This window comes from Notamacropus eugenii, chromosome 2, assembly GCF_028372415.1.
Source record: "Notamacropus eugenii isolate mMacEug1 chromosome 2, mMacEug1.pri_v2, whole genome shotgun sequence".
Classification (NCBI taxonomy): Eukaryota; Metazoa; Chordata; class Mammalia; order Diprotodontia; family Macropodidae; genus Notamacropus; species Notamacropus eugenii.
The window spans coordinates 359,619,892-359,646,757 of record NC_092873.1 but is presented as its reverse complement, the minus strand read 5'-3'; the positions used below and the strand labels follow the sequence as shown (position 1 = coordinate 359,646,757).

The window sequence follows — 26,866 nt, the reverse complement described above, 5'->3', positions numbered from 1 at the left end:
TGCCTCTTTTACTGTCCTGTCAATTGCCTTTTCATAATTCTCTTCCTTCAGTGATTTTTTCTGTGCCGTTCTTGTTTGGTGTTAAATCATTTTTTAGCTCTTTCAGGAATTCCATGCTCAATTCACATTTTTTCTTTGAAACTTTGTTTGTAGTTGTTTTGACTTCCTTGTCTTCTCAGTTTGTGTCTTGATCTCCCCTGGCATTCTAGCAGCTTTTCATGGTCAGGTTTTTTGTTGTTGTTGTTGTTTGCTTGTTTTTCTAGCTTGTTTCTTGACTTTGAATATATGTTAAAGTTGGGCTCTGTTCCCAGGGGGAACGGAGAGGGGAAAGGGGTACTGTCCCAAACTTCACGTTTTTCTTCTTCTGTTTTCCCAGCTCATTCTGGGGGTTTGGTAGTTTTCAGTGCTTCCAAGATGCTAGAGTATGATTACTGGTCTTCACTCTGGTCCTTACCCTTGGAAGGGCCCCTGATCTCTTGGGATTACCATCAATGCAATTCCTCAGGATCCCTAATCCCTTGTGATCGAAAGTGATATGGCTCCTTAGAACCACTACTTCCTCTTTACCAAAATGCTCCTGTGACCCAGAAATGGATATAGGCAGTGGTGTTGCCAAACAGCTTCCTGTCCTGTATCTGGTGCTACCATGGAGGTTGCCTGTAATCTCTTTCTGACCAGTTACCATATCTCTTCATCATCTCTTGACTTAAGAGTCCCCAGAGCTGCTGCTGCTGCTGTCACCATCACTTAGTCCCACCACTGGTGTTACATTCATGTGGTCTCCAGGCCAGCCTCTACCCCTGTGTCACAGATCACTCCTTCTAACCTCCTAAGTTGTCTTGAGCTGCAAGAATGTCTCACTCTGACTTTTTGTTATCTCTGCCATGCCAGATTTCAGTTGGAGTTGTTTGCAGGGGAATGTTGGAGGTCAGCTGAATGCTTCCCCTAATCTACTGTTTTGCCCCAGTCCTGATTTTTCTGTTTTCTATTAGACTTAGGTCTGTGGGGGAGAAGAAAATCTATGTTAAGCAGTTATAATCAGAGTTTTGGCAACCCAAGAACATATCTTCTATCTATAATTTTATTTCTATGAAAATTACTAATCCTACTATCATGTTGTTTTATTAATATACTATTGCCATTCACTTTATATTGTGGCGTTTGTCATTCTCTTGTGTTCTGAGTTTTTTAAATGTATGGAGCATGATTCAGTAGATGGGGCATAACCTTGGGTGGGTGGGGCTTAACCACTTTAGTTTTAATAAGCTTTTAGAGTGTGTGGGGGGGAGCAGTACAATTTAGGAATAAGGTAATTATGGGACTACATTTTTAACTATTTTTAAATGAAAGGAATGATAATCTTAATAAATAGAGAATAAATGAATCCATAAACAAACTTAAATATGCATACTGTGTACAGTTCCATTATACTTATCTTTCTAGGTCATTTTCCATGAAGATAGCCACTTGCATAATTTTTAAAGTTCTATTAAAATGTCTTTTAAATGAAGCATAAGCCTGTAAGTGCTTTGTTATTTTTGTCTTTTTTTTTTTCAGCTGAGTATGAGTTACCTGAGGGAACCATAAAAAGCCTGCAACAGCATCAGTCTAACACCGAAGATGTGCATGTCATCAAGGAGAATGCCACTGAGGGACATCCAAAGGAGTCTCAGGGTATTTCTTCCTCAAACTTGAATATGGAACCATGTGGCACAGACACTCATGCCACCTCATTACTTCCTGAAACCACCAGCTTATCGCCCAACACAGACCGAATGAATGTAGAAAAGGCTGAACTCTGTAATAAAAGCAAACAGCCTGGCTTAGCAAAAAACCAACAGAGCAGTCTGGATGAAAGTAAGGAAATATGTAGTGCTGGAAAGACCCTGGGTGCCCATGAGCTGAATGCCCTTCATCCATGTGAGAGGAAAGAACTAGAGGATGAGCCACAGCACCCTGAGAGCCCCAGAGGTAATCCTCAGAACTGCCAGTCTGGAACCAAACTGAAAAGTAGTATTCAGAAAGTTAATGAGTGGTTATCCAGGAGTAATGATATTTTAACTTCTGATAACTCCTCTAGTAGGAACCATGAGCAGAATGCAGAGATGCCTAGTGCCTTAGAAGATGGGTATCCAGATACTGCAGATGGAAATTCTAACATTTCTGAGAAGACTGACCCAGTGGCTGACATCACTTATGATCCCTGGCCACATGTGCCTGAAAGAAGCTGCCCCAGGCCAGCAGAAAACAATAACATTGAAGATAAAATATTTGGAAAAACCTATCGGAGAAAATCAGGTCACCCTCATTTGAATTGTATAACTGAAAACTTGTTTGCTGGAGCTGTTGTTGCTCCTGATTCTTTGATCCCTCCAGAGCCTCCAAAAACAACCAAGTTAAAGCGTAAAAGAAAAACCATATCTAACCTGCAGCCTGAGGATTTCATCAAGAGGACAGACATTCCAGTTGTTCACAAAACCCCTGAAAGGAAAAATCATGCTGTTGACCAAATTCTTGAAAAAGAACAAAATGACACGGCTAACAGTCATCTTGAACAGAAAGCACTAGATGGTCATGTAGGGGAAGTGAAAGATGCTCAGGCATCAGAACTGTTCTCTGCGGAGAAAGAATCCACTTTCAGAACTGGAACAGAGCCTACAGCTGACAGTACAAACCACAGGGAACTTGAATTAAATGGTAGAGATGTCAAAATGACAAAAAAAGACAGGCTGAGGAAGAAGCCTTCAGCTCAGATTGTTCATGCTCTTGAGCTCGTAGTTGATGGAAACCCAAGCTCTTCTAATGATACTGAACTACAGATCGATAGCTATCCCAGCAGTGAAGAGATAAGGAAAGGAAATAATTCTGAACAGAAGCAAATCAGACGCAGCAGAAGGCTTCAGCTACTGTCAGAAGAAATTGCAGTCAAGAAGTCAAGAGTCAAGAAGGCCCATAAGCCAGATGACCAAGCAGAAGAAAGCTATGTCAGTGAAGCTTTACCAGACCTAAAAATAGGAAATGTGCCTGCCTGTGCTACTGACAGTCTAACTACTAATAAGGATCAAGTGTTAGCTAGCTGCAGTTTCACAGAAGGAGACGAAAGGAGCTTGGAAGCAATCCCAAGCAGCAAAGACCAAGACTTGGCATTAAGTGCAGGGGAGGGACTTCAAGGTGAGAGAGGCCAAGAAAGCCTGGAGGCTTTGGAGGTTCCTGAAACTGATTGGGACACTCAGGACAGTACCTCATTGTTTCCAGCTGATACTCCCCAATATTCAAACACAGGACCTAGTACTCACAGAAGTCACTGTGAGATACTGGAAACTCCCAAGGAACTCTTCGATAGTTGTTCATCCAAAAACACTGAAAGTGGTGAAGAAGATTTGAGCAGCTTGATGAGACAGGAAGTTAAAAATGGCTCCAAGACAACCACAGAAATGGAGGATAGTGAACTGGACACCCAATATTTACAAAATACCTTCAAACGTTCAAAGCGCCAGTCATTTGCTCTGTTTTCCAGCCCAAGGCAGGAATGTATGAAGCCCTGCACTGTCCCTGCTGTAAGTCATCAGAGTTCAGGTAACCCCACAGATTGTGGGGACCAGGAAAAAGAAAAGCAGGGGAACAGAGAATCAAACAAGCCTATGCAGCCAAAGTCTGCAGTCATGAGTCTAGCTTCAGCTTGTCAGACAGAGGAGAGGAAGCCAGGTGATTATGCCAAATGTAGCACCATGGGAGTCTGCAGGCTTTGTCACATAGCTCCATTACTTGGTGGTAGTGACTGTGAACACATGGCTGGAAACAACCAGGGAATTTCACAAGTTCCTGATGAAAAACAATCAATTTCTCTAGCAAGGTCATCTGCTAGTAGAACTATATATACAAAAAACCTCCTGGAGGAAAGGCTTGGTGAACAGACCACATGCCCTGAAACAGCTATGGGAAATGAAAGCTTAGCCCAGAGCAGCTTAAGTCTAGTAAGCCAAAGTAACAGGGGAGAATATAGTTCTAAAGGAACTGACTTAAATAGATTTATTGGCATAGGTTCTAGTAGAGAACGCAGTCAGGCAGAAAAAGATGAAAACAAAGAATCTGCATTAAATACACCACCCAAATTAAAGCTTGTACAACCCCAAATTTGTGAACAAAGCTTTCGTCAGGGTAATTGCAAAGAGCCAAAAAGAAAAGAGAAGGGAGGAAATGAAAAATTAGTTCACACCATCAGTACAGATTCATCTCCATGTTTAGAACAAAGTAAAGAGAGTACACATTCTTCTGAGGTTTGGTCTGAGACTCCTGACTTGTTGGACAGTGATGGTGAAATAAAAGAAAACACCACCTTTCCTGAAAGTGACATCAAAGAACAATCTGCTATTTTTGGCAAGATTGGTAAAAGTTTTCCAGTAAGACAGACTAGAAAAAGCCAGAGCCCTTTAGCACCTAGAAATCCCAGTTTGACTTGGAAATCCCGAAGACAGGTCCGGAAACTGGAATCCTCAGAAGAAGAGGATACTTCCAGTGAGGAGGGAGAGCTTCCAAGCTTTCAAGACTTAATATTTGGCAAAGCAGCAAGTACGCCCTCTCAACCCACCAAAAATAAAATTATTGCCATAGAGCTTTCAGCAAACAAAGCAGAAGAGAATCCAGACTTCTTAAACAGAAATAGTAAGAGTGCTAGCAATCTTGAGATGTTATCTGGGGGAGCATCCCAGAATGATAATTCCAGCCAAGACTCTGAATGTTCTGGTAGCTTATTTTCTTCACACTCTAATTCATTAGAGGACTTAACTGGAAAAGCAAATGACAAGAATTCTGCCTTGGTATTTGGTTCTTCCAAACAAGAGAGAAGTCAGCCTGGAACCCAAGAAATCCAGAGTGGTAGTGAGATGGCCAAGGTTTCCCAAGATGAGGGAGAAAGGGAAACTGCCCCAGATGAAGACCATGGACTCAAGGACCAGGATGTGTACTCAAATTTAGGTATTGGCCCCAGGCTTTTCTGTTTGCCAAAGTCTAGTTCTAAACCCCTGACCTAAATGGTTTTGGGGTTTTTTTTTAATGCCTTTGGATAAATGTGTTTAAAGAGATATGAAAATTTATATCTCACCTTTAAACTTTTATCCTGTTTTTTCCTAAGGAAATTTTCCTTCCGAATGAAATTCTGAATGAATGACTGGAGTTAGAGGACAGATCTCTGAATGAGATGTAGTAGAATTTTTTGAGATCATGACTTATTTTTCTAAAAGGATCTTTTAGGTACCTGTCTTAGGTTTTAAAAAGAAAGGGGGAGAAGGACTCATCTTTGTGTCTGTATGTATGCATTATGTCAGTGGAAAGAAATATCTGTCTGGTGAAGGCAGCCATCTCTTAAAGTTTAGTTTTAAATGTAATTCTCACTGATTTCCTTGTGCAAAATTAAAATTCCATAATGATATTTATTTCCCCCTCAAAAAAATTGACACTTAAAAAAAGTATTGTGCTTTACTGTGCTGTTATCTCATTTTACAATTTATATCTATTTTCTTTTTTCAAAAAAAAATCATTTAAGGTGAATCTGCTTCTGGGTACGACAGTGAAGCAAGCCATCCTGGAGACATTTCACAGCTCTCCTTTCAGAGTGATATTTTAACCACCCAGGTATGAAAACTGATATGTGTATCTATGTTGTGCATGTGTGTGGATAAATGTATGTTCAGCACTCATTTATATGATAAATGTCACACATTTCACACTTAGGTATTGTTTATCCTTTACTGGAGAACTTGAGCACTGGCACACTGAGTAGCAGTGCTGTCATCAGCTGATTCAATTTCAGGTCCAGGAACAAAAATAAAATAGCCCTTTAATAATTTCTCATGTGTATGAAATCCTTTACTATCCTGCTCTAATATCTCCTTATGGCATCATCTTGGGTTCTCAAAGTTTATGCCATAAATATAAACTCAGTCTGGTACAGTCAGTTGGAAAGACTTCACATACAAGCCTGACAACAGGCCACATGTCTGTCTTCCAACTTGTTGCCCTACCCGAGACCAAGAAGCACATCATGAGAGGTTAAGCAACTGTGTGATTTCTTCCCCCAGCAATAGCAGCTCATGTAGACTGGCTTTTAAAACAGGGGTTACTAATCTGTAGTCTGTGAATTTGTTTCTTTAAAAAATGTTTTGATAACTGTATTTTGATATAATTTGTTCCTTTTGTAATTCTATGTATTTTATTCTTTTAAAAAATCTGAGAAGGTTTCCCTAAGCTTCACCAGACCAACAAAGGGATGCCACCACACGCACACATACACACTGATTAAGAACTTCTACTCTAAAGTATAGAAGAGGGTTTTGGGGGTTTTTTTTTTGCCAGGGCTGTAGCAGACACTTTGTTCATTCACTCATTAAGCATTCATTAAGTATTATTGTTGTCCGCTACAAAGTGAATTGTGTGACATTCTATCACAAATTTATTTAATGGACATTTATTAAGCATCTAATACTTGGAGGCTCTCTGCTAGATGACACAAAGAAATGACCAAGAAGTTGTTCAGGTCACAGAGACAAAGGAAAGGACACTATGGTGACCTTTAAGGAGCTTATCTCCTTCTAGGACAGATAGAAAATGCTCCCAAATAGGTAGAAATCAGAAATAAAATGTGATAACATCAAAGAATAGAGACCCTGATCAGGCTTCAAGGTGATATGAGGACAGAGAGAACACTTTGAGCTGGAGGGGAGGTGGCGCGGGGAATCCAGAAAGATTTCACTACGGAGATGGCACTTGAGTCCGCCCCTTCTCCCCAGGGCAGAGGCACAGCCTGGGGAGCATTGGACTGCCTTAGTTACTCTGGCCTTTGTTCAGACACTTATGTATAGAGGCATTGATTAGCTCACAATATCAAACTAGAACTTATAAGATTTTCTTCCTGTTTGTAAGCATCTTACCTTTTAATTTTTTTAATATTCACAGGCCTTTCTATCTAGGACCTGTGTTTTTTTCTCCTTTTGTAGGCATTTGCAATTTTTTTTTTCAAATAGCAGCGATCTGTCCTGAAAATATTTGGCATAGATAGTATTGAAGAATCTTATCATTTAAAAGAATCTTTTGGGATGGATCCTCCCAAACTTTGAGAAAATAATAAGTATGGTTCACCTTTTTTTATAAATGTACTGTAAAGTTTGCGGTACACTTTGTGTACCTGAACTCACTTGATCATGATAACAGTCCTGTGAGATTGACTGTGATAAGCATTATTAGTGCCCTCTTATAAATAAGAAAACTGAGGGTCAGAGAAGTTACAACTAAACAGTCACACCACTAGTCACCAGGGAGCTGGGATTCAAACCTTAGACCTTCCCGACACTCAGCACAGCAGTTGTTCCACTGTGACTTTCTGGCTCTCAGAGAAAACACCCTGGCAGTACATTTCGTCATTGATAGACCTGATTCGCTAAGTGAATTACCTAGGACCTTTGTTTCCCCATCCCTAAAAGAAGGCTCATTCCTCCCACCTCCTACATCTCCTTTGAGATTTTTTTTCCTCATTCCCTAAGCCTGCCTCTGTAAATAAGTAGCAAAAACCAAATGGGAACTTGTTCTTTTCCTTTCGTAATTCTTTGCATTGCAAGACTGAGCAGGGACCAGGGAAGAGAGTTACATCTTTCCTTGCTGTTTTTTCAGCCCTAGAATTCTTTCCTTGAGAGGCCTAAATACTGTAGCAGTCAGTAGTGTACTGTATTATTAAGCATTCATTGAGTCTCTTCTAGGTTCAGAAACAATGTGGAACATTTAATGCTCAAGGTATGCTGGTTAAGATTCTTAGAATCTTTTGTTGAATTTGTTCATTATCTTGACCCTGGAGAAGTGGTTCCCTCTCTGTGCTCCGGTGTTATCCCTAGTCATACTGGGAGGAGTTATAGAACTTACTGTCTTTGTCACCAAGCTGAAATGTAGGGAGAAAACCTGTTAGGCTAATTTCCATCATATTGGTAAACCACCCCAGTGATGTCATTGGTATTTGAAGTAGTGGAATGTTTGGCTCATTTTTATCAGAAAATCTTCCCAAATCTTTACTCCTGCAAGGACTGTGAGAAGCTTTATCACCATGTTTATTTTTTTTTTTTTTTCAAATTTTTAATTGTTATTCACTTCCAAATATATGTTCATTTTTCCTTTCCTACCCAACAAGCCATTCCTTATAACAAAGAATACAAAAAACAGTTCAGCAAAACTAACCGACACATCAACCACATCTGACAGAATGAATATATAATGGTTTGTAACCATGATCCTCCCTGCAAAAAGAGGGAGAAAGAAAAGAAAGTCTTCTGCTCATTTTCTGTGGAAAGGAAGTTTCCCCGAAACCTCGGGCCTCTTGGACTGTGGAGGACGTTGGTGTGACTTCTGCCTGTTTTGTACCTGAGCTGAGATCAGGTACACAGCATTCTCCCCATTCATGCAGGATCGCCATGGTGACTAGACAGGTGAAGACACCTGTGGGGTCTTTTATTCTCTCTGGTTCATGATTCTTTCTGGATCCAGGGAGCTTGGAAAAGGATGCTTTCACCATCTCAGAAGAATATTGTGTTTCTCATATTCTGAAATTGGAAACTCAAAGGGTCTAGTTTCTGATCCTTACTTAGTCATACTTAGTACTTACATACCATTTGTAACCCAGAATAAGTGTCCTCACCCCATCATTTGCTCCGGTTTCTATTGTGGGAGATTATATTCCTAGTCTTATTCACAGAAATGTCATAGGAATTAATTAACTTTTAGTTTTGGGACTTGTTTGATTTTTTTCAAAACATTTGTTAGTAAACATTTGCCCCCAAATCCTGATGTCACACACTATAGATTACAGATGACCATAATGTGTCTTAGCACAAATAGACTAAGAGGTTAAATAGAACTGTAGAGAAGACAATTCACCAAAATTTTTATTATGTACCTACTACATGTGGAGGTCTAGGGTAGATGCTGGAGATGATAAAAATTTTAATGTCATGGCCCTTGCCCTGATGGTGCTTATAACTTGCTATGGACCACTTATTATAAGTAACCATGGCACTGTTTAATTCATAAATTGGAAGTAGAAAAATGTGCTTCTTTAGCATAAGAAACAATGCAAATAAAGGCACCGAGGCAGGAATGCACAGGACACCTACGGGGGTAGCAATTTGTCTGGCTTGATGGAAACACACTTCCAAATGTTCCCTGATCATACCACCCACCACCCCCACTCCAGGCTTCAGCCCAACCTCCTTTCTGCTAGAAACTTGTATTCTGTTCCTGGAACCACTCTGGCCTTGCAAGGTGACCTTTCATCTTGTCCAGAGGCAGACCTTCCCCTCACTTCCTGACCATGTCTAGACCGTGCTCCTGCTCCAAGGTAGGGGGGCACTAAATTGGAGAGGGCTTGGAATGCCAGGAAAGGAAATTTGAATCTTCCTGGTAGACAGGAAAGAGCTACTGAGCCAATGAGCAGAGAAATAATGTAGCCAGGTGCATTCATAAGGAAGATGCCTGGCAACAATGGAGATTAATGATGTAGCTAAGCTGTTCCCTGGTTAAGGCCTTAACTACATCCCAGGATCACAGATCCAAGGTCTATAATGTGACTGACCAAACCCCAGCAGGATGCCTAGGAGCTGTCCAGGCAAAAAGTAGTGCTTTGAACGTTTAATTGGTAAAAATGGAAGGGTCTCTGTACCCTTATCCCTCAGAGTACAGTTATATAGTCATCCTTCTCCCCTTCTATTCTTTCTGCCTTCCCAAGATGCTTATTAGCTACATAAAAGCAGGGTATGATAATCGTGCAATATAGCGACCAGAATAGAATTCTAGAAGCATTCATCAGAGGCCTTTTATTATAGCATAGCAGGGGTTGCTGAAGAAAAGCCTTGTCCATTTTCTGATGATAGACGTAAGCACAAGCAAGTGCCACATGGTGGCAGTGCTGTTGCTACAGAAGTCCTTGGCAGCAGTGCAGTCCCGGTGTGGCTGTAGAAGCCTTTGTCAAGCTCAGAATACATTTTCCGCTCATAAAAACATCCTGCTGCAGCTATGAATTCAGTGTGGCAGGAGGAGGAAGAGGGCCTGTTTTCAGGGAAGGGCAAAGACATCTTCAAGAATTAGAAGAGATGAGAAACCACTCCTCAGGTTTTTGCAGCCCGTTCTTGGAGTCCTGATGCACATGAAGAAGCCTCTATTTTGGAAGGTCCTCACTTCAGTTTGAGTCTAAGAATGACCTGTTAACCTTTGCCTTACAAGAACCAGATCTTCATTGGCTCTTTCTTAAAATGAAGTGATGAGTAGTATGGACTTGTAAACTGAGAAAAACATAAATATAGTAATGATAGGTGGTATCTATAGAGCCAGTTAAGGTTTGCAGAATGTTTTATTGAATTGCAGAATGTTTATTTGAAATTCACAGCAATTGGCGGGGGGGAGGTTTGCTATCGATATTATCTCCATTTTACAGACTCAAGAGAGATTGTCAGTCATCCATGGTGTCAGGGTCAAATCCAGCATTTTTTCCAGTCTTAAGAGGCTACACGTATGGCCCCATTAGTTGAATGTCCTTATATTCAGAACAATGGCTGTTCTTCCCTATTTATATTATTTTTGTCATCTTTCTACAGGAAACCACTAGCCTATTAATATTTCTCTCATGCTTTTCTACAGTGATCTTCTAAGCACTTCATTAGCATTAGCTCCTTATTCCTTCTGACTGAAGCCAAAGAGTCGGGGACTCCTAAAGCTAGAAGCAAATTCTCTAAGTCAATTTCAGACTCCAAGCAAGATTAAGGACCTCTAAGGAGCCTTTTTAAAGTGTTTAATCGCCTTGATAATTGGCAACTTTCTATTGCTCAACCTAAATCTTCTCTGTGCTAAGAGAACAAAGTTAATTCTTTCCTGTATCTTTAAAATATGTTAGACAAAAACAAAGCCTATATAAAGTATAAAAACAAAGTTAATTGAATACCTTAAAAGTATTAGATTTATCAAGGGTTTTTTTTTTCTGTTCCCATGAATTTTAAACCAAAATAACCACCTCATAACAGGTCGTTGATTTTATAGTTTCTCTTCCCTCCCCATTTCTATCTAGAACAATTTCATGAGCATGCCTTGTGTGAACCTGGTTAGATTATAGGTGTTTGATCAGATGTAGTCATTCAATCCTGGGCAATTTGTGTTCTCTTCATGAAATATGTCTTTGTAAATAACTTTAACACTGGCATTTTTCCACTTTGAGAGAAACATAATCTTCTGACACAAGATCATTTCTTTGTTACAGCAGAGGGACACCATGCAAGACAACCTGAAAAAACTCCAACAGGAAATGGCCGTCTTAGAGGCTGTCTTGGAGCAACATGGTAGTCAGACCTCCCACAGGCCTGCTTCTCAGGAATCTGGGCTATGCCCTTCCATGGACCAGCCAGACTTGAAGCAGACCAAATCAAAAAAAGGTAAGTACATTTTGGTCAGCAGACCTCTACTGAGCCATTTGGTACATGGCCCTTCGTGAGGTGTAACAGGAAATTTAGACCGTAAGTGAAATAAGCTATTTGCCTTCAAAAAGCTTGCCAGAGAAAAGATCTGTGGGGTCACCATCTTTGTATTGAATAGTATGCTGAGATTTAAAAGAGAGAGGAAAAAAATCCTCTTGTCTTTGTATGGCTAGGAATCTGAGGAGGGAGACAGAGTACCTGCGAGAAAATGGCTTAGCACACTATGCCCTGCTACTCTGTATTAGCATATTCTGTTCTGAGCATCTTGCACTAAGAAGGGGGCTGTGATGATCTGAGAGAGGCAGCTAGGAAAGGTGAGGAGACCTGGAACCATTCACATGAATACAGTGAAAGGATTTGGGATTGTTTAGCCCACTGAAGACAAGACTCGAGTTATGTGATAACTATCTTCACATTGAAGGACTGTTGTACGAAAGAGGGATTGAGTTTTATCCTGTATAGTAAAACATGCTGTAGGGCTGCTGAGGGGTGCAGTGGGTACAGCAAGGAGCCTGGAGTCAGGAAGACCAGAGTTCAGATCCAGCCATGAGTGATCCTGTGCGAGTCACTTAACCTCTGTCTGCCTCAGTTTCCTGATCTATAAAATGGAGGTAAAAATAAGACCTCCCCCACCCCCCAGGATTGATGTGAGGATCAAATGAGCTAATGCTTGTAAAGCGTACTTAGTACAGTACCTGGCACATGGGTATTATATAAATATTAGTTATTTTTATCATCACTATCGTTGTTGCTGGGGATAGTAAGTGCAGGTTACACACAGGAAAGCTGATTTTGACTTGCTATAATTTTTAATAATTGAAGCTGTCCAACTACAAAATGGGCAGCCTTATAAGTTAATAAGCTCACCATTGCTGAAGGTGTTCAAGTAGGGGCAAGATAACTACTTATGGAGGGTTGTTTAGAGCAGTGGTATCAGACTTGAACAGAAACAGGCCCCGGTGGGGGCATGTTGACTTAGAAAACTACAAATTAACATTATCTCTGTTGTATGATATTTTTATTTATTTTATTCAATGTTTCCCAATTAGGTTTTAATCTGGTTTGTGCCTCACTTCAGATCACAGGCTGCCTGTGAGTTTAACACCTCTTGAGGTTTTCATGCAGTGTGTGAAGTCAGAGGAGACATCTCAAGTCCCTTCCAACTCTGAGATTCCGTATTTCTGTTCCTTTAACATTAGTCAGAGAGGAGAAACTCCAAAGTAACAGATTTTAGGTATTAGACTGAAAGATGCCCAGTGTTTATGGGACATGACTTGATCCTTAGTATATTGAAGTCTGTGGTGTAGCAAAGTGCTTTATGTCAGGGTCTTCCTATATTGATGGGCCAAATTAATAAAGTATAACCCAAGTACATAAATGCTGAAGGAATAGTCTGAAAGATGGTTCAGAGCCAAATGGAGCTATTCAAGGGGCAGTCTTGAGCTGAGTTTGAAAAGACAGTCCTGGGAATAATTTGCACCTGTATGTTGACATATATCAGTGAATAGGGGAAGGTGAGGTGAAGATATTAGATTTTAACTGAAAAAAAAAAAAAACTTTAGGAAGGGTGAGAGTTCAGTCCAGTAAAATGTAGAGGACAAGTACAAATTATGGAGGTGTTTGCCTAAAGAAGTTTTTTCCTTAGGGAGAGGGGGGATGCTAGTCTGCTGAGCCAGCTTCCACTTATGGTCTTTGTACTTCTGTGCCCCATTCCTCCTGAGATCTCCCAAAGTTCTTTTCACTGCCCTTTCCATGTAGGAATCCAGATTTCCTTCTCCTTTGATCCTTTTCCCAAACTCAGATATTGTTGTTTCTTTCAGGGGTGTTAGGACGTTATTTTCTCCCTTCGGGTCTTTCTAGGAATCCAAGGCCATTAGCTATTCAAACCCAAGACCCTGGTTCCTCCTCGACATATTTTTGTGTTCAAGGGGAACAGTAGCTCATGCACGAGACGCTGGGAACTCTGTTGCTATGGCAGTGGTTCCAAATGTATTTCCTTAAATGCATTCTTTGTAACTGTATCTCCATTTAGTTCATCTCCCAAATAATGAAGCCCAAAGTCCTGTCACGATCCCCAGCACAATGCTTCTCTTTGGAGCGCTTTCACTGTCTCTAGTCTAAACACTGACTAGACTTTTAAAATCCAAGTGTACGAGAAATAAAATGTTATTGTCTGACTTTGAATATGTGCATAATATACCATCTCGTCTTAGTTTTTGTGTGTTCCTGGAGATCTGCAGAAAAACAGTTTCCTTTGTGCCTCTATTTCTTAAGTGTTTATAGTTTCAACTGAATGCCAACTTGGCAGTTATGAGCTCTCCCCCACCCTCCTTAAGTTCATGTGAGCCTGACACTCAGCCAAGCATCACACGCAGTAGGAAAGATGGACTTGAGTTCCTCACTGTAAGTCTTAGAAAGCCGCACCCTCAGCTTCCTGTTTAGGGGAGCTCCTAGCACTTTTTTTCCTTGCACTTGAAATCAAGTGTTCTTTAACACAAAAGTGTTTGCTAGCTTTTATCTGGGGGCCATCCCCAGGTGTGAGACATATACTGGTGTGTATGTGTGTGTGTGTGTGTGTGTGTGTGTGTGTGTGTGTGTGTACATGTATATTTAATTTAAATTGTATGCATTTGTAAACTATATGTCTAGTTTAAATTCTGACTTTGGCATATATATATGTATATATGATGTATGTATAGATATAGATAGGTAGATAGATGTACTTTAAATTCTGAATGTCACTCACTACCCAGGTGACCTTGGGCAGATGCCCACATATCTCTGGGCCTCAGTTCTTTCTCTGTAAAGTGAGGAGCTTGAACCTAGAAAACCTTTAAGGTCCCTTCCAGCTCTAAATCTATTATCTTGAAGGATGGAGAGGTTTCTGGAACTTAGAGTTTTGAGTCTCCGCTCTGCTCCTAACTAGCCAAATAAATTTCTCCATCATTAAACCTCTCTGAGCTTCATTTTCCTCATCTGTAAAATGGATATGAGTCCTTGCACAGCCCATCTTACAGAGTTGTTTGTGAGACAAGACTTACATGGAATTTGGTAACCATGCAGCTTTTATCACTATCTTCTGCTTATCTTTAGAAGCTCCAGTGTGACCCAGGGCCCCTGCCTCAGAAGACTCCAAGAGAGAGGGAGGACAGTGACTGGAGGAGTACCCCTCTGAGCTCTAGATTGCCATGATAATGCTCGAGATCACCTATCTGGCCCCTTCATCCCAACTAAAACAGCCTTCCTGCAAGGCTGCACTGAGTCAAGCTTTCCTTCTAGGAGACAGAGGTTTGAGGCAGAAAGATAACAAAAAAAAAAAACCTGGTGGTATGTCCTTGAGGTACCACTGTGTGATTGCCTCATAACTTAGATTAGCTTTTGTTTTTTGCCTGTGGCTTGAGGCCCATTGTAATGAAAAGAGTAATTCATAAGCTAAATGTTCCAGTTATGTAATGACTTGTTAATAGCTGGGCTTCTGGATTTTGTGAGGCTTTACTTTTTTTTCCTTTCCAATGAGTGATTACTTCAACTTCATATAGGTCGTTGAGAGTCTACACATTATTCCATCAAATACCATCCTGTATTTTTAGGAAAGGCTTTCTATACCCAACTGCAAGAAGAAAATATGCTGGTTCATCCTTGGGTGCAGCCTGTTGTGAACAGCTACTGACTCTAGTCAGGGCTCTTCTTGTGTTCATGAGACACTCGTACACCCAGAGAAACCAAGCTGCACGGGGAGCTATAAGGAATGTATTTGAGGATTAGCTCAAGAAATCAATGACTTTTCCTCCAGGCTACACAGTATCTTTAAAACAATTTAATTAATACAACCTTTGTTTGCATTTTCCTATTGCTATATATATGGGCTTCTGCCTTCCTAATATAAGTGTAAAATTCTATTTTAATCATTAGTGTTTTGCTGATAGATATGGAGGAAATGTTTGTGATATTTATGTTTTTCATTTTTGCTTTCTAAGTATTTGTGCCTTTAAGTCACTTCTTAGAAGGCAGTAGCATATTCATTCTTTTGAGAATTCATAAATAAAAAAGGTATCCTAACATGCCAGAACTTTGCCTTAGGTCTGTTTTACATTTGTCCTTTTTTTTTGGATATTTTATCCTTAGTTCCATTACTTCAGGGTTCCCTGTATTTTTAAATAATTGAATAACTAAAGTGAAATGTCACAGTTTCTTCCTCTACTCCTGCATCCTAACCGCCCCTCCCCCCCGCACCATTCCTCCCAAACCCATATTCTTTATAGTTATGAAGGAAGGGAAGGAGTAAAAATGGTAAGAGTGATGCTGTTATGCTTTTATCAAAGTAGCTGTTTCTCTTCTGTTACCTCTGACATGACAGCTCCATCTTTGGTCAAGGCACTGACCAAACTTCCTCACTGGGGAGAGAAAAAGATGGTTTAGGTAGCTGTGGCTCAACTGGATGTCTTCACTTAGCAACATCAGCCCCAGCCCATTGTGGTTATTTTTTAACCATTATTAGCATCTGTCTGTCACATCACTTGTTAATGTTTATAAACTTTAATTTTCTCCTCCTGATATGCTTGTTTAGAAACTGATTTGATTGTCATAGGCTGCTGCTTTTTAAAAAAATCAACGTCTTCACCTGAATTATCAGCACAAGAACAAGGCTCCTAAGCAAATTGTATTGTTGTCTTTTCTTTCCATCTCCATTTGAAGGAGCAGGGAAAACTGTTGAGCATCATGTAAGCCGAAATGCACAAAGCCTTTCAGCAGACAAGCCCCAAGCATTTCCGGAGGATTCCAGCAGTAAAAATGAAGAACCAGGAGTTGAAGGGTAAAAGCATTTTGTTTGAGAGAGAGAAATGCTCTGAGTAGAAAGCTGTGATTTCTTAAATCCTTGTCTTATGGTGAGCATGAGTTATTTTTCTACGTAGAGTCTCTGGCTTTATGTGCGTAGACTTACATAGCTTCTTTTTCCTTTATGATGCCCATCTTATTTAATCACCTGTAGGCTTTTAGTCTTGTTCCTGCTTTGGTTTTAAGCAATATGAACCGCTGTGCAGGAAAGAGTATTAAACTGTACCTGAGGGCATGGGCCAGATGTAGTTGGATGACCTGTCCCTTTTCTAGAGTAGAATAAAATAAAACACAACTCAAATTTTGAATAATGCTGGAGGTTGTTGGCAGGATGTGACAAGGCTGACCTCATAGATCAGCCCACACCCTACTTGTAGTTCTTGTTTTCCAGAAATAAGTTTAGATGCTGACTTCCCTTGATCATGTCAGCGAAAATTCATTAAGCACCTATGAGCTAGGTCCTGGGGATATGAAAATGAAAAAGAAACAGTCTCTGCTCTCAAGGAACTTATAGTCTAATGGAAGAGGAGATGGGGGGGTGGGTGATAAAGTCTTGTACTGTACCCAAGTGCAATATGAGAGAGAATAGGATTAAGGTAAAGGAGAGAGCTTATCCCAAGGGTTCTAGAAAAATTGGAGGAGGAAAGGGAAGAAGTGTAACCCCTTTTGGTCATCTAAAGGTGTGGAGCCAGAGGAAATAGCAGGAAGGCAATTGGCACAGTGGGTAGAGAGTTGGGCCAGTAGTCAAGAAAACCTGAGTTCATATCTAGCCTCAGACATTTACCATGTGACCCTGTGCAAGTCACTTAACCTGTCTTTGCCTCAGTTTCTTCCACTATATAATGGGAATAATAATAGCACCTACTTCCTAAGGTTGTTATGAGGATCAAACAAGATAATTTTGATAAGAAAGCACTTAGCACAGTGCTGACACATAGTAGGTGGTTTATAAATACTTATTTTCTTCCCTTTGACCTTGGTCTTGAGGGTAAAAAAGGTTTTAAACATGTGGAGGGAGTTTATTTCAGTCAGTACAGAGGAAGATGACATTGGGACACAGTTTTGTAGTCCGGTTTGGCATGTGAAAGAAGGGTAGGATAGAATTAGGCTGGAAGGAGAGCTTGAAGTGAGGTTGTGTTGACGTCAGGGGCTACTGCAGGAAGTCGTTTGTGGTTTGTCCCTGAGGCAGCTGCCAAGGATTTTCATGCAGGGGGGCAGTGACATGATTGGACTTTCCGGTTGAGAGGTCTGTTTTGGCAACTATGTGAAGGCTGAATTAGCAGCAGAGGAACCAGTTAAAGTAGATGAGAGAGAGGAGAACGAGAACAGTGGTGGTGCAGAGGTAGATATGAGAGATGGTACAGCTGAGCTCCACACAACTTGGGAAGAGGACTCTGAAGTTTAACCTAGCTGCCTGGAACAGGGGGACGAGGAGTGTTACCACCAACAGATCTCAGGAAGCTGAGAGGCCCCACACATTTTAGAAGAGGAGCTCAGTTTTGCATTAATACCACTGCAACATTTAGGTGGAGATATCTAGCAGGTAGTGAGAGATCCAAGAATAAACCTCAGGAGCAAACTTGAAGCTGGATATAGACATTAGATTGTCCTCTGCATAGGGATGATCATTTCAGCCGAGGGAGGGAACATAAGCAAGTCCTAGGGACAATGCTTTGAGGGGGAAATTTCAGAACATCACTTCCAAACCAATGATGATGATCACATGCTATGTTTAAACTGGGTAAAGCCCATCTGCATATATTATCTTGCTTCTCCGTCAGTATAAGATAGGACAGATATCGTTTCCTCTACACAGTGGAGATAATAATTATAATATTCCCACTGTGTAGAGGAAATTGAGACACGTAGCTTACTCAGGGTTGCACCTAATTAATGGCAGGGCCAATGATTTTGACTCCTAGTCTTTTGCCATTTGCATTGTACCTGTAATAAGGCATGTGTACAAAACTGAGGCTTCTGATTATGGATCTTAGAGTAATTATGAGTTAGCTTTGATCTAGCCACATCCTCTCATCCCTATGACGGATGGCATACATTTTTAAAGTTAGGGACAGAGGTTTTTATGGCCAAGGCACAGAACAATGCAGTCTGGCTTATGTGGAGAGTGAGCCTTATTATTATTGCTTAAGCAGTTGAGCTAGCTAGCCAGAGACTAATTAATACACAAGGACCAAATAGCCTACTGTTGGAATTATTAGCCAAAACTTTTCCCGAGGTGGTGAAGTACTTTCAGAGCTCCAGTAAGCTTTTCATTCTCAATTGCCATCCAGTCCCGATTCAGACCTAAAGGCCCAGAATCATAGAAGAACCTTCTAGTAGGGCCTGCTTCTCCAACTCACCCTTTCAGAGCTGGCTACCATTCTTGGAATGACCTGAGACAAACAACAGGCAGATAGCAGGAATGATGGTGTGAGCTTGGCTGTTGAGTGTGAAGTGTAGTTACAGAGACTATTTAGGAGGAATCATCAGCTCAGTTTTGTGCTCCTGTGAGAGAGGACTCCAGCAAAGCCATTTAGACTTGAGCTGAGTCTGTGGGATTTGAATGAGTGACAGTAGTGGTTAATTTGGTGAAACTTGCTGACATATTGTTAGGCAGTGAGCCTCAGACTAACCCCCTAAAGGGAGATGTCATGTGTCATCCTTGACGTGTTGGCGTGCAACATGAATCTGGGCATGTTGCTTCCATGCCAACACACCAGCCCTCTCGTTGCCAATCATTCCCCAATACTCTGACATTAACGACTCTTGCTTGATTCTGCCACAGCTGCTAGAGAGACCAGAGGGAACTATTATCAGCCCTTTCAGAAGCTGTTCTGATAGTTTTCCCCCCATCCTTATTTCTAGATCTTCCCTTTTGGAGTCCCAAATGCTGAATGGGGATTGGAGACTGCTTGGCCACTCCAGGACTCTTCAGAAAGTAGACTCCTCTTCCAAAGAGGAGATCAGTAGGATTGCTGCCCTGAAGGAAAAACAACAGTGGCAACCTAAGGAACAAAGTGTGATGAAGGAGCAGTCTTGTGTGCTGAAACCAAACCTTGGTAATGTTCAGACTAGTCCTCTCAGTCAGGGGAGGTGCTCTCATTTAATTTCTCATTTATTTCACACCAAGCTTCTCTGTTTTTTCTGTCAGCACAGTTGATTAGCATTCACATGATGGACCTGGCTATTAAGAGTCCTACCGTCTAAGGCCCATGAGAGGAAAGGAAAAGAATTTGTCTTAACTCTACCCCTCTGCTCCTCTGGGTGCTCATCCCCTGATGGGTCAACAGTCAGGGAGTGGTACAAATGCTACCACTGGACAGTTAGACCAGAAAACTGCTGGATTGTCCTAGCTCAACAGAGCTCCATCGTCTCAGGAGAAAACAGACAAAAAGCCAAAATCACTCGTCTCCTGTGAAGGAAGAGACTAAATGAACTACACATTTTATGTCTTCTAAATCATTTTAATGGAGTGCAAGTTTTATGACTTGTAAATCAGAGTTTTAATAGTCAAAAAAGTTTTAAATTCATTCTAAAAAGCACATTAGCACAAAAGGTGCAATTATAAAAATGCCACATTTGACCATGTTCATTAGTGTCTTTTTGGGGCTATCATAAATTTCCTGTTTTTATTCTTAATTCCTGATGGAGTAGCATTTTCTTAAAAGGTTTTAGACATGTTCTGCTTTGTTTTTAATTTGGTAATGAGGCCTGATGACTCTAATGCACCAACTAATTGTACTTTGCAGAATAAAATAGGAAAAAAAAAAAGATGGCAGCATCCTCTTAACCTTTACATAACCTGTCTTCATAGGTTTTTTTTTCTCTACTTTATGCAATTAACAGTTTATTGTTGAATAGATTAGACCAGAGGTTCTTAACCTTTTTGCTGTCATGAACCCCTTGGGCAGTCCAGTGAAGCCAATGAACAGGTTCTCTGAATAATGTTTTTAAGTGCATAAAATAAAATACACAGGATTACAAAGGAAATCAATTATGTTTTAATACAATTCTCAAAAAACAAGTACACAAACTCTAGGTTATGATGACCCCTGGATAAGACTTTTTTTTTTCTTCTTCTTTAGAAACAGCCCCTGAATTGGAATTTGGAGTCAAAGTGTACCCTGAGAACACCAAATGCAGCCCTCATGAAAAAAAAGACGACACTGTCCTAAGAGATAGTCTCCACCTGCCCATCTCAACTTGCACAGTGAGGTCATCTGAACTTCAGACTGTAGAAAACACCAACACTTCTGCACCTAACCCTCCTGCTTGCACTGTGAGGGGGCATCTGGAGGAACAGGCCTCTGCCTCAGAGAGGGTCAAAAAAGAAGGAACAGGCAACCTCAGAATGTCCCTTGTGGCGTCCGGTTTGACTCCCAAAGAACATGTGAGTGTGACTGCATATCTGACCCAGTGCTTTGCTGCTACCCCAGTAACTGTGCCATTACATCCTTCTCATGCTGCATTGTCATGGAACCCTGGATAAAGGGTAGCTTTTGTCAGGATGGTCCTGGGAAGCCAACCACAAGTCCATACAATGTCATTTCTATCGTTGATTTCTGAAAAATTGTAGCTAGGCAGCTTTGTCTTCCTGATTCCTGCTTCCATATACATTATTTGACAAGTCACTTTTTCAAATGCTAGCAGAAAGCAACTAGACTTTGTATGGGTATGATGCAGGACTATTAAAAGTTATTTAGTTGGGGGGTTTTTTGTAACCTTTTCATCTTAAACAGAAAATGGGTGTATCTCTCCTTTCTCCAGGTGGTAGTGTTTTTTTCTCTACATCTCAGTGTACTTGGTGCTCCCCAGCATACATTGACTGAATCTAGCCCGGTTCCAAACAGTGCCAGACAGTGGCATTTGTCCAATGTTTATTTGTCTTTCCTTCGCCTTGTACCACAGTCATTCAGCAGCCCGCCCTGTCATTTCTGCCCTGCAACACCCCCTGCTATTAGGAATTTGGCCTCTCTTCGAGTTTATCTTGCCAAAGGCAAGAATGTTTTCCTGTTATGGAAAAATATCCACCAAAATATTAAGGATGCAGTTAACCTGTTTCTACTTGGCCTGGGGATAAAATTCAGATACATGCAGGACATTCACCTTCACTATAACTTAGCATAAATGGTATCATTTCATATAATTAAAAAAACTTAGTAAATATTTCTTTAAGCCCCTGATAGCTACCGAGCGTCAAATGGGCTTTAGGGGTAAGCGATATTTGTTGCAAACTGAATGAAGATACTCAGTAATTCTTTCCTGTCTCTCTTAATAGGGTCTTTCCCTAGGGTAAGATCCATCTCTAATTCTAACCTTTTTAGAAGTAGCCAGTGACTCAGCATACGGCTTTGTATGTAGCTAGAAAGCCCTGCTTCAGAAGCAGCTTCAGCCCTAGGAACAATAATAAATTAAGCAGCAGGCTAATGTCTTTGTGATGACTTTCTTACCATCTAGCGTCAGGCTTATCTATATATGCACCAAACCATTCGTTTGGAAAGCTCATACCTGGGCATTTGTGTTTATTTAGGCCTCAATCACTCTCCCACCCTGCCCAGAACTCATTGTTTAAATCCCAGAGTTCCATTTGCTTTAAAGGCCAGCATTTCAGACATTTTTTTAAACTGATTTTTCTTGCCAGGAGCGACTCTGAGCTGCAGATCAGGGCACAAGTGGCTTGGGTACATGCTGTCTTTAAAAAACAAAAGGAAGAAAACTTTTAAGCACCATTCATACTTGCTGAAGTGTGGCAAATTTATGATGAAGCAGCTGACTGTATTACACATGATTAATTCCAAAGCTCACATTAAAATGATCTTTTCAGCAGTTACTGCTCTAACAGAATACTTTCATGGCGGGGATTTCAGCAAATAATCAGTTCAGAATTGCTAATGATTCTGGCAGAGGGCAATGGTAAAGGGAAGGAGGATATCATTAGCTTCTGTAAGTCAGCCTTTCTCTGAGCCCTGAGGCAGTGTGGAGGGTCTGACAGCATGGAGGAAGATAGCCTGATCTCAGTCACAGTATCATTCGGTGCATAAATGGTAGTGTTTTTGGCATTGGCTAGCAAATCATGGCACTTGATTAACAAAGTTGTTACAAAACGGGAGTTACCAGTTATGTCAACTGAGCTTTAAATAGATCTGGTTAATTTCTTAGACTGCCTATTTATTGTCTTTTATATATTTCATGGAGAATAGCTGGAAGGTGCTAGTTTTCTTGTGGAAAAAGGACGAGATTCTTTCCTTAATCCGTTTCTTTAAATGTGTTGAAACTGATGGTTATGACACCAACCTTTAGCATCACTGTGACTCTACTATTTTGTTACCATCAGAGGCTTGAATCTTGGTTTTGTGCCAGACATAACTACTGCACATCTTTGTGTGAAGGTGGGATTTCTTACAGCTCATAAATTACCGACTGGTAAATCTGAATTATAGTATAGTGGAGTGTCACCATACCATGGAACTGTCTCAGGCAATCAAGTGATTTCTGCTGTTTAAAGGCAAAAATCAATACTTGTGTTTTCCATGTCTCCTGACATAAAATACTTCAGAATTTCTTCCTCTAAGTTGTACTTTTTATTAAATTGAGGTTTATTTTGGTACTTCAGCTATGTTAGAAAGCAAATCTTTTTATCCCTTAACTGATGTGAATTCAAAGCCAGGATTTCTAATGCTCAAAGCTGTCTAATATTACATTGGAAGCAATTTGATGTAATTCAGTGTTTTGCTTGCTTTCAGATGCTAGTGCAGAAGTTTGCCAAGAAAACCCAGAGCACTCTATCTAATCAAATTACTGAAGGGACCACTCATGTCATAATGAAAACAGGTATACCAAGAATTTTATGAACTGACAAAACATGTTAACTCTCTTCCAGGTGAGAAGTACCTGTCCTGGAATTCAATGGGAAAAAACAAAAACAGACAGTTGATGAAGTATTAAAAAGTCAAAATTCATTTTTCCTGCTCCAGGAAGCAGTTCCTCAAGATTTACTTGAAATTCAAGTTCATTGGCAATTTACAACTCAATTCCATTGAACTCAAACAGACATTTATCATGATGACTTTCCCAATAAATGTGGATTCTAAGTGCTCCTCCTCAAATAGTTTGCTCTGAAGATCCCAGGTTTAACCTGCTGTCTTGAATACTTTATAAATTTTGATAAACCAAGGGGCAAATCCTACTCTTCTAATAACTGACAAATTATAATTTTACTTAAAAAGGAATTTTATTAGCCTTTCTACCAGACAAAATTATTAGCATGGATTCAGAGACTAGGGAGATAAAGCAGTGATAGAACAGAATTTTAAAAGCTGATTCAAGATATCTTGAAAATGATCAAATCTCAGCTCTGCCACTTCATCCGCATGTAATGTTGGACATGTCACTGACCTCTGAACTAACTGGCCTCTAAAGTGCCTTTCTATCTTAGATCTCTGATCCTGTGAACTTGATAAAAGGTAGAGACATATCATCATGAAACCATGTATTAGAGTGTCTGTCAAGGAGGCCAAGCAGCACTGTCCAGTTTTCAGATGGCTAATGCACTAGGGTGACTGTGTTTGAAGTTCATTATTTCATCAACTCTATCAGTGGCTAAACAAGAAGCTCTACAAAATAGAAGTGTGATGAATTTTATGAAGAGGGGCTGTTGCTGATGATGTCTTGTCTGTTATGTCTTAAGGTTTAATTAAATGCATTTCTCCTAAGTGTTTTTGCCACAGCTTTCTTAGTTCTTCAAAGAGGTCTTTGAAATACTGGGAAATAAACAGAAATTATTCTTTAGCTATTGCTTTCTGAAGTCTTGATGTAGGAACAAGAACCATGAGATCTTTGGCCTATTTGGCATATTTTCCAGGTACCCCTTGCAGGAATGCTAAAGGGTTAGGGGTCTCCAGGTCAAAGTCCTAAGGAAGGGCACATATTGCTTGGATTATCATTTCAGTCTTATAGTTTCATACATATTATTTCTTCTTCCCTTCTAGATATAACCATCCACTAAAACAGATTTAGACTCTACAAATATAACAGTATCAGCCATGCTTTAAATATTTTTTGGAATACAGAAAATAAATTTATGTGATCCAACTTGTAGAGCTCCATGTTTTTCCCTTTACTCCTCTAGTGGTCCAGACTCTTCTAGCTTCTGCTTCTTCCCTCAGAGTAGGTGGAATCGTCAACTCTTCTCTGGTGGGCAAGAACCTCATGAGCCTACTAGAACCAGACTTTCAGGCTTAGCTACCAACTTCTGCTAACTTCTTGTATGGTTTTTTGCTTTGTAGATGCTGAGTTTGTGTGTGAGAGGACTCTGAAATACTTCTTGGGCATTGCAGGAGGGAAATGGGTAGTAAGTTTTCTGTGTAAGTATGATTCAACCCCTTCATGCTTTGGTTTTTCTGCCTTTTTTTTTTTTTAATGTTAATACCTTAACACCTGAGATTTCTACAGTTCTGAGTGAATACCCAAAAGGCCTTTAATGATCATACTAAATTGGTTTTATCTTTAATGTATACTGCTTTGTTCAGATAAGCCAGCAATATTGGGGAAATGGGTTTCTTTTTATAACTAATAGGATCCAATCTGTTCTATTAGCAATTTTAGTATGTGAAGGAGGCTTTCTTCAGCTACTGGGCTAAAATCAATGTGCATAAGGCAATTTCTAACATTTGAATTAAGTAGCAACCAGGCCTGAGGAAAGAATCTGTGCTATACATCTTATAAATCTCTGGCTTTTAGGGTTACGTGCTATCCCTTCCACTAGTATTCTGTGAATGTTTTGGGGTTTGCTTTTTAAACAATATTTTCCCCCAGTTGCCTGTAAAGACAATTTTTAACTTTTTAATTTAAAGAATTTTTAAGTCTTTTTTTGAGTTCCAAATTTTCTCTTTCCCTTCATGTTCCCCCTCCTTGAGAGAGATGGTGAGCATTTTGATATAGGTTATACATGTTCATGCAAAACATCACCATATTAGTCATGTTGTGAAAGAAGACACAGACCTAAAGGAAAAAACATTTTTTTAAATACAGAAAGGGAAAAGTAGTATGCTTTGATTTGCATTCAGAGTCCATCAGTTCTTTCTCTGGAGGTGGATAACAGTTTTCCTCATGAGGCCTTTAGAATTGCTTCACATCGTTGTATCACTGAAAATAGCCAAATCATTCCCAGCTGATCATCATCCAGTGTTGTTGTTACCATGTTCTCTTCTTCTGCTTCTGCTCATGTCACATTTCCTCCGATGCTTCTTGACCAAATCATTGAAACAGTGGGTTTTTCTGTTGTATATGACCTTTCTTTTTTTTATGGTCTTGTCTTCAGGGGTGGTGCAGTCTTTTAAAGAAGGCAAGGTGCTGCCCGAGGTAGGTCCTTGATGTCCCAAAATAGCCAAAGACAGGCCTTATGCCAAGGTTTGAATGACCTATTGGTGAAAGGTAGTGGAAATGGTGAGAATATACTGGGCAAGTAGAAACCTAGAGTTGAGATACAGAAGAATCAAAAGCAAGCATTTATCAAACACGTATTGGGTGCTAGGCATTGGGGATACAAAGATGAAAATGACTATTCCCTGCCCTCAGGGAGCTTATATTTTAATAGCAGGAAATCTGTCATCACTTTCCAGAACTTCAAAAGGAATGGCTCTTTAATTGGGTAGGAGGGGAAGGAAAGGCACTACAGAACAAGAGGGCTGAGAGCATTGCAGAGAAACAGGGTCAATCTGGCTGTGCACACAGAAACCTTCCTGGATACTGGCAGCTCTTCAGTGATGTGGTTAAAGCAAATCGAATTTATTTGGAAATAAAATTACCTCAAGACAATATTTGCTATTGATGATCTGAGAACAACAACAGTTAATTAGCATAGCATGTAGAAGAAAGAATAATTTCGCGACAGAAGCATGGAGGCACACTTGTCTCATTTTGTTGCTTCAGCCGTCTTCTAAAAGCTTCATCCGTCATACTGTGCCCATCCAAGTGGCTCCAAGACTGAGCATGAAGGTGACCAAAGAATTTTCACAAGCTGGTGCTTTAATAACATAAGAATGACTGCTCTAGAGCTGGAAGATGACCTTAGAGGTCATCAGTCCAACCCCCTCATATTTCAAATGAGAAAAATTAGGCAAGGGAGGTTCACACAGATAGTAAACATCAGAGGGAAGATTTGAGTAAGTCTTCTAACTCCCAAGACAGTGCTCTTTTCGATGTCACGCTGCCTTCTTTATCAGAAAAATAAATGCAAAGGCTATCTGGCCTCCCTTCTGTCTCCCAGTACTTATTTAGCACTTTTTGGTTTGAATATAACCAAGACTCTTGACCTCTTCCTCTTCACTCTTTCGATCCCTTTTCCAACCCAAACTTTCCATTCTCCTTACTATAAGAAGCCCATTTTGTCTTCCAAGTTTCATTAACCACAGAAATTTTTCAGTTGGAATATGAAAAACCCTTTTTCTCTTTAGAATGACAATATACAATTTGATTTAAAAGATGAGGGAATATTTCTGTTATTACACAGCAAAGTATTATCAGTTTAATCTAAA

At 40.2% G+C, this 26,866-nt stretch overlaps 1 protein-coding gene across 2 annotated transcripts in view; it reads left to right on the top strand.

Annotated features, from left to right (window-relative positions):
* BRCA1 (BRCA1 DNA repair associated) overlaps positions 1-26,866 on the top strand; it is a 67,116-nt gene that overhangs the window by 28,421 nt on the left and 11,829 nt on the right. For both annotated transcript variants that reach the window (XM_072646604.1, XM_072646603.1), the window contains exons 10-18: positions 1,558-4,974; positions 5,543-5,631; positions 11,282-11,453; positions 16,191-16,308; positions 19,197-19,390; positions 20,417-20,721; positions 23,075-23,162; positions 24,617-24,694; positions 25,651-25,691. In XM_072646604.1, the coding sequence (XP_072502705.1) occupies positions 1,558-4,974; positions 5,543-5,631; positions 11,282-11,453; positions 16,191-16,308; positions 19,197-19,390; positions 20,417-20,721; positions 23,075-23,162; positions 24,617-24,694; positions 25,651-25,691 (4,502 nt within the window). The remainder of the gene's footprint in view (positions 1-1,557; positions 4,975-5,542; positions 5,632-11,281; positions 11,454-16,190; positions 16,309-19,196; positions 19,391-20,416; positions 20,722-23,074; positions 23,163-24,616; positions 24,695-25,650; positions 25,692-26,866) is intronic.